The sequence below is a fragment of the Myxine glutinosa genome, chromosome 12 (genome assembly GCF_964187855.1).
Source record: "Myxine glutinosa chromosome 12, kmMyxGlut1.1, whole genome shotgun sequence".
NCBI classification, from domain to species: Eukaryota; Metazoa; Chordata; class Myxini; order Myxiniformes; family Myxinidae; genus Myxine; species Myxine glutinosa.
The window spans coordinates 15,418,205-15,429,754 of record NC_136272.1 but is presented as its reverse complement, the minus strand read 5'-3'; the positions used below and the strand labels follow the sequence as shown (position 1 = coordinate 15,429,754).

The 11,550-nt window shown below is 40.6% G+C and overlaps 1 protein-coding gene across 4 annotated transcripts in view; it reads right to left on the bottom strand.

Annotated features, from left to right (window-relative positions):
- Positions 1–3,006: 3,006 nt before the first annotated feature.
- The window catches only part of LOC137438178 (membrane-associated guanylate kinase, WW and PDZ domain-containing protein 1-like), a 139,032-nt gene continuing 130,488 nt past the window's right edge, over positions 3,007–11,550 (bottom strand). For all 4 annotated transcript variants that reach the window (XM_068133189.2, XM_068133190.2, XM_078766506.1 and 1 more), the window contains 2 exons: positions 6,932–7,061; positions 3,007–5,824 (listed from right to left, as the gene is read on the bottom strand). In XM_068133189.2, the coding sequence (XP_067989290.2) occupies positions 5,106–5,824; positions 6,932–7,061 (849 nt within the window). In that variant the 3' untranslated portion in view covers positions 3,007–5,105. The remainder of the gene's footprint in view (positions 5,825–6,931; positions 7,062–11,550) is intronic.

Genomic DNA, 11,550 nt, shown 5'->3' with positions numbered 1-11,550 from the left:
TCTTTTTGAGCTTTTAGTTGTGCCTTCCTTTCGTTAGCAGTTTTTACCGCTGCTGAAATACCACCAGTCAATGCTCCCGCCGCACTTAAACCAGCAAATAAAGGAATTAGAAACGGGAGAAATCCTCCACTCGTTTCCCTTGTTGAATATTTCTTCAACATAGGTTTTGTCATTTTAATTTTAAGTGAACCAGCATCATTTAGTGTTTTTACCTGCTCTCTTGTGAGTAAAACATCAATTCTTACTGCTCCTTTTCTTTGAATTGTATTAACATTAATAATACAAGGCTTTTGATTTTGAATACAAGATGTTAATTTATTAAGATTGATTTGATTAACATATACCGGTTCTTTCCTACTCATTTATTTATGAGAAAAAACCTATGTGATATTAATCATAACACCATTATCTGTATTAATCTGTAATTCTGTTTCCTCCAAAAGCAAACAATAAGCATCAACTTCTTCATTCTCTCCTCTTTCAATGTATAGAGAAGTATCCACTCTATTAGACTTTATAGTTTCCATTTGAGAACTTAGGTCAATTGCGTAGATTGTATAAAGTTTTTGAAACGCAACCATATCCAAAATAGGATCATTATTACCGTTACTTTCACACACCTTTTGGTAAGACTTGTAGGCTTCCGCATATTCATTTTTTTCTCAATCAATTTCCAATCTATCTCGCGGATAAAATGTGCCATCAAGAGAAACCCGAAGTTGTTTCACCTTTGCATTATCACTCAGGGCATTATTCTTATTAGTACCGTCCTCTCCATCTGGTTTTTAAAAAATGAGCCATAGGTATCGTGGCTTTCCTTGAAGAACACCCAAATTCCAAGTGTAGGTAGTGTGTTCCAGTTTAACGTGTTGACATCTTCTTTTAAGGTATGATACATTTAGTGGGGTATTTGAGTTAAGTCTTCTATTCAACATCTCTTCTGTTTTAAGATTAGGAGTATATTCACTGATATACCAACACAAGTCATTAATAACAAATTTATTATTTTCTCCAAAAGCATTTTGAGCCCCAAAAAGCAATCTATTTACATTATCATTCCTTTGGAGTTGAAATCTAATTTTAAGCCCATACAAAACTTTGTCATAATCACAAAATCCAAATATACCTTTCAGAGGTACTGCTACGGTAAAACTATTCTCTGTTTTTGTTTCATCATTATACATTGCCTTCCTTTGACTATAACCAGGGTCAGCATTTGTTCCCGTTGACATATCAGGAATAAAATCTTCAACAGCTCCCTTACCCATTCTATCACTAAACGAATATAGTGTAAATTTCATCATTTCAGATATAGCAGAGACATAATCAACCGCTTCAACCTCTTGTGTTCCAATATACAGGCGGACACTATCAAACATTTTCCAGAAGAAATCATTTACGAGTGTAGCATTAGTATTATTCGCAGCCTTAGTGAATTTAAATTTACACAGCAAGAAACTATCAGCTAGATTCAAGTAAGTTTGTTGATTATTTATTTCAAAACTTTTTGTTCCGTTTGAATTCCAGTCTGTTCCTGTTATAGCATTTACCTTAAAATAGTCTTCCTTTTTAGTGGAGTTTGAAATGATAATCGTATCATCCAAATCATAGATACTATCAATCGCTTCCATACTTGTATTTATATAGTATTAAAATCGTTGAAACCCTGACCCAAGTATTTTAATGATTTTTTGTCGTTCTTGTGAAGATAGTTGAGTTTTACCTTTTTTAATTTCTTTGATTGCTTATAATTTATGAGACTCCTTTTGAGCATCTTTTATACTCTTTGTAGCACCCGCAACGGAGCCCACGGCAGAAGCAGTTGAACCAATTAGGTCTTTATGTTTAAGGATGGTTGAACCAATACCCATTAGAGTATCAATTATCCCATCTCCATTTCTAAATTGATGACCCACACCCCGTTGTCTCTTTGGTTTATAGTATCCTCTACCAAGAAACATACCTTCACCCTTATAGTATGGTGAAAGGAACATCCCATCCCCTGTAATTATTTTATATTTTCCCAACTCGTGTTTTCTCACAATAACCATTATTTATTTATTGAAAAACTTCACGTAGGTGAATTCTGATGGATATAATTTCATCATTAAAGGATATCATACGATTATCTTGGTCGGTTATCCTAAAATTTACTCTGTATATGGTTTTTCCTGACACAGGTGAATAGACAAGATTTTTTGGTTCCATATTAAATTTATAACCAATCGCGGTTGAGTATGCGCTGAATGAAAATATTGTATTTGTTCTTATTCCATCGTTATAAGCACCATCAATCAAATCACAATGAATTAATACTGAATTTATACCGGAGGATATTTGAATAACATCGTCACTGTAAAACGTCCCGTTAGTTTCAATCTTTTTTGAAGAGAAACCCAATAGCTCTAAACGATTTTTCAATCGTGAAATCAACCTTATAATATTATACTTCACAATAACAACATTTACAGTTGGCCGGGGCAGCTCTAGCAGGGCAGAAATTTGACGAACTGACTTATTGGAAAGGTGGCAAATTATGACGGTGCCACGTTGAAAGTCATTGAGCTCTTCAGTAACGCCCGTTCTCCTGCCAATGTTTGTATATGGAGATTGCATGGCTGTGTGCTTGATTATATATACCTGTCAGTAATGGGTGTGGCTGAAATAGCCGAATCCACTAATTATAAGGGGTGTCTGCATAGTTTTGGCTATGTTGTGTATATACATCAGAAGGATGGACAAACGCTGTTCCAGATGACATTGCCTCATGGGCTACTCTGTAAAAATGGAGTGTAAAATTCCGAGGCGATAATTAAATCCGGTGGCTTTGAAACAAGGCCAAAAGCGTACAAACATATTAAAATCAATCTCTATATATCTTGACAGGCAATACACACAACACATTCACAAGTGTCAAAACAGCATCTCACTGTGGAGTAATTGGAAACGCAAAAAGAAAAAAATGTATAAAAATAAATAAAATATTGTGGAAGAAAACAACCATAATAATAATAATAATAATACATTTATTTTATATAGCGCTTTTCAAGAAGCCCAAAGACGCTTTGACAGAGTACAAAAAACAAGTGCAAAAAGACAAAAATCAATAGGTAAATAATCAAAGCAAAAGGAAGGAGAAGGAGAAGAGATAGTCAGGGGTTAAATGCTGTGGGTTAAATGTTGAATGCAGTGTTGAACAGGTAGGTCTTGAGTGATGTTTTGAATGTGGTGAGTGAGGAGGAGTCTCTGATGGTGTGAGGTAGTGAGTTCCAGAGGGTGGGAGCAGCGATGGAGAAAGCCCTGTCCCCCCCAGTATCTGAATTTGGTCCGGATGGGGGGGGGGGGGGGGTCAGGAGGTTGGTACCAGCAGAGCGGAGGTTGCGGGTGGGAGTGTGTCTGGAGAGGAGGTCAGCCAGGTAGGATGGGGCCAGGTTATGGAGGGCTTTGTAGGTCAAGAGGAGGATTTTGTACTGCATTCTCTGGGAGATGGGGAGCCAGTGAAGCTTGTAAAGGACGGGGGTGATGTGGTCATTGGGTCCGGGAATGGGTGAGTAGACGGGCAGCGGAGTTCTGAATGTATTGGAGTTTATTTGGTGATTATTGAGGGTGAACCATAGAGGAGGCTGTTGCAGTAGTCCAGACGGGAGGTGATGACCATGACAGCATTTAATGCAGAGTCTCTCCATCATGTGTAGGTTCTCCATTTTAAATCTAAAATTTGTACTTACAATGAATGATATAGAATAAAGTAGATCTAAGTGTGGCAAACACACCCTCAGTGCCAGGCGTAGTTAACCTGGACATTAAATCAATTAAATCAACTTGTGGTTAAATTGGACAACTGAGGAATTTTACCAAAGGCTGGACCCGGGCAAGGTCGTCGAGGCTGTGCTCGGCAAGTCTGCAAGGCCCAAGAGAAATGCGACCATCATGTTGAAACAATTTGCGGTGGCCGCCGATAATTCATAGAATCCATGCATTCCGCACTCGTTACGGTTAAATAGAACTAATTTCATCATTGAAAAGAAAACTACAAAGAGCTTTCATGTACAGTGTCGCCAGAGTATATTTAATTAATTACTGTAGATCTGCGAATGAATGATCTATATTGAAGTCGATCTGCGTGCAGAGACACACACACATCGCATAAATTATAGTAACCTCTGCCCTTCGGGCAAGGCTGACCATGCAACAAGTGGGTCATGCAACAGTGGTACGTCACTAGCTCGAGTTGGGAAGTTGACGAAGAAGGTGGGAGAGGCCAGGGAGGGGGGGGGGGGGGCGGAGAAACAATCAGCCCTAAGCTCTAAATATCATTCAAAGGTGACAGTATTGAATAATGATGCATTAAAAATGTTTCAGTACAACATTACCAAATTCTACAAAAACTATTAAAATACTGCACATTATTTGTTCAATTGAAGAGGAGAAGGGAGGTTTTGTTTGGAGGAGGAAAGGAAGGTAGAAGAGGAGGGGAGAAAGAGGAGGTGGAGGTGGTGGCCAACCGCATTCTCTCAATTCGCTTGCCATGTAAACAAGACGTACCGTTAACCAAGTTCAATTTTGTTTGTTTATTTTTTTCATGCAAATGCACTTTTTGCTCTTCCTTTGACAAAATTAAGACAATACCGTACTGTGCAAAAATTTTGTCGGTTTAAATTTAGTTCAAATAAATAAACTTGTCGGTTTAAATTTGAGAACAAGTTGAGGCCAAATAATTCTGCAAAATTCAATACAGGACATATTTATTTATTTTTCCCGGATTTTAAATGTTTATTATCACTTCTGTTGACCAACAAGAATATTGTTCCAGCCTTCGAGCTGAAAGGCTCCACCATCATTTGTCGGTTAATGCAGACTGGACATCTATCTGCCCATTTCAACATGGATGCTCCCTTTTTCCTTTGATTAAACTTTAGGCATCTGTGCAACCCTTTTCTTACATTAAAATAATCTTATATTTTAATAAGCCTGAACAAGATTATAAAAATACAATAAATGTACAAGAAGAAACTATCATCAACCACAACCCTGTTGCTGTACGAACATGGAAAGCATGCAGTTATTTACAAAAAATATTTTTTGATGCTGGGTTCCCTTACAGGTCATCTGTAAGGAGGTTTGCCAAACGGAGACCCTAAAGAGTCAGCTGGGGGCATTTGGTGAGGTCCCGCCGAAAAAGCCGGATTGGTTTGCGTACCATGCTGTAACGGACCGGGTTTGAAGTGGCTCCTCACAAACGCCTGATACGATAAACCATCGTCCGACCTCATCCACTCCATTCGTTGTGGATTCACAGAGTATGACCGAACATAAATGTCCTTTCTGGGTTCCACAAACCCATCACATCTACCTTGGCTTCGCACACCTTGTTCACAACCTGTGTAACTACCCAGGGCGGTGTCCGGTTTCCATGAACCCCGTTCTCTGGCGTGTAGAAAGGTACCGGAACTTGTCCGTGAACGGTTGTATCGGTCCATCACATGTTGTATGCTCGGGCATCCTGGCTTCTTCCAATCTCTCCAAGATGGCGTCTGCCGAGACTGGCTGCTTGCCGCCATCATTAGCTTCATTGTCTGGGATTCATGGCTACTTACAGAAATGATTTCCTTGGTTTGCATCGATTGCCTTATCTCACGATCAATTGCATCTCCATCCCAGAGTCTCGTTTGAAGAGGACCTTGTTCAGAGTTTGCTGTAACTGCGTGGCTGTCTGTTCTTGCCATTGCCCTGATGAGACGGCTGTCCACCGCAGGAAGCGTTAAATTTGGGTTTTGCTGGAACACTGCATCTTTCTGCTCTTCTCCATTATGATAGTCAGTTCCTAAAAAAACAGTAACATGTCAGAACAACTCTACCATATACTTTCTGCAGCAAAGCAGATTTACAAACAAAATGCATATTGACCCTAAAATAAACAAATAATGAACAAGCAATGAGTCGGTATCATTTTCTTTACACAGTTGTGTCTCTGGGAAAATAATGGTAGAAAAAGATGAAATCAAATAACTGACCAAATACAGCATTGGAGTATCAGGAGGAACACAAATAGACAAAGATGGAGTCATCAGGAGGAACCTGGATAGGATTCGGGTTTCGGCTGCTGCTCTTCAACACTCACCGCAAACCAGGAACAGACCAAGTTAAAAACACTGCCCCAAAGTAGTGTTCTGGGCCTAGTCCTATGTCTGATCTTCATCAAAGATCTCTCCGACTCTCTGGAAAATCCTCCTTATCTATTTGCTGATGACTCGACCCTCTGCCGTAACATCCCTCATCCGCTTAGCGGTTAGGGTGCCAGCTTGGGATCCTAGGATCCTGGGTTCGAATCCCGGTCGATCACTGTATTCACGCCAGGGGGGTTGACTCAGCCTGTCATCCTTCCGAGGTCGGCAAATTGAGTACCAGTACTCGGGAAATTCCGTGTTTGTCGCAAGAGGTGACTGACAGGGTTGGCGGCAGGAGGGCATCCGGCCATAAAACATTGCTTCAAAAAGGGGACCACGGTGCCAGGGAACAAAAAAGGACAAAAAGGACAACCCCTGCTCTGCGGGGGAAAATGGCCTCCAAAGGTGGTTCTTAACAGTGTGCAGATCGTTCAAACTCTGTAATTGTCTATTAAGTACATACGTGGTTATTTCCTCTGCCATGGTTGTGCTTATTACTTACTTCTTGATTAAATAATTATTAATTTTTAAAAATCTAGTTAATTGAAGTTGAATTGTATATACCCACCTATAGGGAGGGTAAACAGCTAGTCTGCTGCAATCTTTGATATCTTTGTTGAAGGAACATCTGATGTCTTTGAAATGTGTTCATTCAGGTGCACAGGGATCAAATATTTCCCATTTAACAAAAAATTGGATTTGAATTTTTAAAACAACCAAATGAGCTATGAAAAATAGCACGTGATGGAAATGGAGATGCTTACCTGGACCATGTGCATTTGGGCTCAGCAGCAATCGAAGGGTTGTTTCTGTATTTTTAATCAGAGCTATAGCTTTGGTGTAAGTCATGTTTTCCGTGCTCACGTCGTTGATCCCCAAAAGTTCATCTCCAACCTGTGCAAAACAAAGGGCATTCGCAATATGAACAAGAAAGAGCAATCAGAGATTGCAAACCCTCACCTGGATGTATTTCCAGTGTTTTTAAGGCTTTTGTGTGAAAACAAATATGGCGGCCCAACCACGTGATCGATGACGTCATCATTTTTTTTTCTCCACCAATTTATGCCTACATGACGTTCAAGAAATTTCATCTTGATCGGATGAAGTTTTGTACGTGTCGAATTATGACGTCATAATGGAGGCACCTATGACATCATCAACATATTTTATTCCCCATGGAGAGTTTTTTACAATGAGCCATGTCTCAATTTTTTCTATTCAGCACTTTCGGAGATATAGAGGTGCAAAGTTTTTCGATTTTTCCAAGATGGCGGCCGAATCACGTGACCTATGCCGTCATAATTATCATTTAAAAATTATGCAGGTGAAGTTGCACCTACCGTGAAAAGTACCTGTCAGTCGGACCAACGGTTGCAGAGAAAAATCATATTTATTCTTTGTGGACAAACAGACAAACAAACAAACAGACAGACAAACAAACAAACAGACAAACAAACAAACAGATGAAAAATCACTCATAGGGTGACACTTGGCAAAACAGTACAAAGTAGAATGCCACTCAGTAGGGAATACTTTTGACCTCAAAAATAATTTGTGGTTGAATTCATTTAGCTGATATGAAAATCCTATTCAAATTTCAAATGAATCGGATGAAAATTGAGGATTTTAGAAATTTAAAAAAATTGGTTGACCTTTGGCCTACGTTGACCTTTTTTTCGACTCTGATCTCAAAAATAGTTGGTGGTTGAATTCAGTTAGCCGATATGAAAATCATATTCGAATTTCAAGTCAATCGGATGAAAATTGAGGATTTTAGAAATTTGAAATGGTTGTTGACCATTGGCCTATGTTGACCTTTTGGCATACGCTGATCTCAAACATAGTTTGTGGTTGAATTCAGTTCGCCGATGTGTAAATCCTTTTCAAATAATTTCAAGTCAATTGGATGAAAATTGAGGATTTTAAAAATTTGAAATTGTTGTTGACCTTTGGCCGATGTTGACCTTTTGGCCGAAGCTGATCTCAAAAATAGTCGGTGGTTGAATTCAGTCCACCGTTATGTAAATCCCATTCAAATTTCAAGTCAATCGGATGAAAATTGAGGATTTTAGAAATTTGAAATGGTTGTTGACCTTTGGCCTATGTTGACCTTTTTACCTTTTGACCCCAAAAATATATAAGATTTTGTCGGACCACGAACTCTACGATTTGGTGAAGTTTCGTGAAGATCGGTTTAAAATTGTGACCTGTACACAAGTATAAGTGAGCGGACAGACAAACAAACAAACAAACAAACCCACAAACCGGAGTGAGCAACATACTTGCAATTTTTTTAATTTTTTTTTGCCAAGTAACAAACAAACAGACAAACAAATAAAGAAACAGACAGACAAACAAACAGACAAAAGGACTCAAATGCAATACCCTCTCCTCTGGCGAGGGTAACAATGGCGATCGGTAAAAACATTGCATTGCAAACGCATCTCCAGGGCGAGTTTCTCATCAACTTCCGCTGCAGTGTTACAACGAAGCACAGACATGAAATTATTATTTTGTGTGCAGCTTGTGGTTGCTGGTTGCATCATTGCTGGGAGTGCAGCCACTGATGCAGTGCCCCCTTACCAGCCGGCTGGTACTCATTTTGCCAACCTCGGAAGGATGACGGGCTCAGTCAACCCACCTGATGTTATTTAATGGCACGACAGGGGCTCAAACTCAAGATCTTAAGCCACCATAACCGTTAACCCCACAACAGGCGCAGAGGTGAAATTGGAAAACATTGTCCAAAATCCAAATTTCACATCTTATTTTAACCAATATTTACCCAGCATGCTTTACCCACTCAACTTTGGATATGCTTCTGCTTCTCTCTCTCTCTTTCTCAACAAGGAAGGCTCCAAATGTGAAGGAACATGAAAGGACTGTGTCTCTTGACGCAACTCAGATAGTTTACACAATCTGCTAGACTAGACTGACCGGATGGCCTAAAGGTACGTACACACTCTAGCTTGGGTTTGAATCCCGACCTAGCTATAAACTGCCATCCTGATGTTTCGCAGGCTCGGTGATTCATCAATGTTCCTCGGATGGATGTTAAGCCGAGTGTCCTGTCAGCCGGTATTGATGGATGTTAAAGATCGTGCTCTAAATTTCCAGGGGACACTGCATCAGCGGCACAGCCACACCCCTAGCGAATGATATATCCCGCAGCCATGTGCTGCAGACAAAAGAGGATATACAGTCTGGCTCGAGTAACCCAAGGCAGCGCCTCGGGTCCAGGTCCTGTTCCTCATACACATCAATGACCGTCCTGATGCTCTGGAAAACCCTCATGTAATTTAATCTTCATTGATGACTCAACATTATATGGTATGATCCCAGATTGCACAAACAGGCCCAAAGCTTCCCCTCTATGGCCAATGCTGCTCTGCAAAGATCAGAGTCTGGTCTAGCACTTTGAACACGTCTCTTCAATCGAGGAAACTCTTCAATTCTCATCCTCTCTCATCAGACACGGAGTCACACAAACCCAACCATCGATTTCTACAATCAACCAGTAGAAGACGTTAGGTCTCTCGAACTTCTAGGCCTCACCAGATCAGCCACGACGTTTCCTGGTCAACCATATCGAAGCGGGCCACAACGCCGCCATTCTCTGTCGTGCTGAATCCTTCCTTGGTATTTCGACTTCTTCTAGCCTACATGATCTTTGTCCTTAACTCAATGTTCTCCTGTAAGAGGTGGGTGCTCTCATTTCATACCTGTCACTCTTTTATGCTGTCGTGGAATCCAAAGCTCTGAACATCACTCGCATGTTCCACAAAGCACCAGTAATCTCGGGCCTGTTCTTTTCTCACAGGTTGGTGGCCTTTCTACCTGTATTTCAAGTCTTGCTCCCTCTGCTATTTCATGCATCAAAATCACACACACTCTTCCAGCAACACCTCCGCATCTCTCTCAAGAACATCCCAAGTTCAGGTACACTGCTCACACAACTCCATTATTTCACTCCCAAGTTCAGGTACACTGCTCACACAACTCCATTATTTCACTCCCAAGTTCAGGTACACTGCTCACAGAATTCCATTATTTCACTCCCAAGTTCAGGTACACTGCTCACACAACTCCATTATTTCACTCCCAAGTTCAGGTACACTGCTCACACAATTCCATTATTTCACTCCCAAGTTCAGATACACTGCTCACAGTATTCCATTATTTCACTCCCAAATTGAGGCACACTGCTCTCACACAACTTCATTATTTCACTCCAAAGTTAAGGCACACTGCTCACACAACTCCATTATTTCACTCCCAAGTTCAGGCTCACTGCTCACGCAACTCCATTATTTCACTCCAAAGTTCAGGTACACTGCTCACAAAATTCCATTATTTCACTCCCAAGTTCAGGTACACTGCTCACACAACTCCATTATTTCACTCCCAAGTTCAGGTACACTGCTCACACAATTCCATTATTTCACTCCCAAGTTCAGGTACACTGCTCACACAACTCCATTATTTCACTCCCAAGTTCAGGTACACTGCTCACACAACTCCATTATTTCACTCCCAAGTTCAGGTACACTGCTCACACAATTCCATTATTTCACTCCCAAGTTCAGATACACTGCTCACAGAATTCCATTATTTCACTCCCAAATTGAGGCACACTGCTCTCACACAACTTAATTATTTCACTCCAAAGTTAAGGCACACTGCTCACACAACTCCATTATTTCACTCCCAAGTTCAGGCTCACTGCTCACGCAACTCCATTATTTCACTCCAAAGTTGAGACACATTGCTCACACAACTTCATTATTTTACTCCCAAGTTCAGGCTCACTGCTCACGCAACTCCATTATTTCACTCCCAAGTTCAGGTACACTGCTCACACAACTCCATTATTTCACTCCCAAGTTCAGGTACACTGCTCACACAATTCCATTATTTCACTCCCAAGTTCAGATACACTGCTCACAGAATTCCATTATTTCACTCCCAAATTGAGGCACACTGCTCTCACACAACTTAATTATTTCACTCCAAAGTTAAGGCACACTGCTCACACAACTCCATTATTTCACTCCCAAGTTCAGGCTCACTGCTCACGCAACTCCATTATTTCACTCCAAAGTTGAGGCTCAGTGCTCACACAACTCCATTATTTCACTCCCAAGTTGAGACACATTGCTCACACAACTTCATTATTTTACTCTCTAGTTGAGGCATTCTGCTCACACAAGTCCGTTGTTTCGCTTCCAAGATGAGCCACACTGCTCACACAACTCCGTTATTTCGAATTTCTCACAGACGTGTACCTTCCTCTGTCATAATCACACTCTTGCCTGCAGGGCTTCAAGTTCACAGTAAACCACTCATTCAGGCCATTCTCCATCCATTCCCATGATCTTTGTTA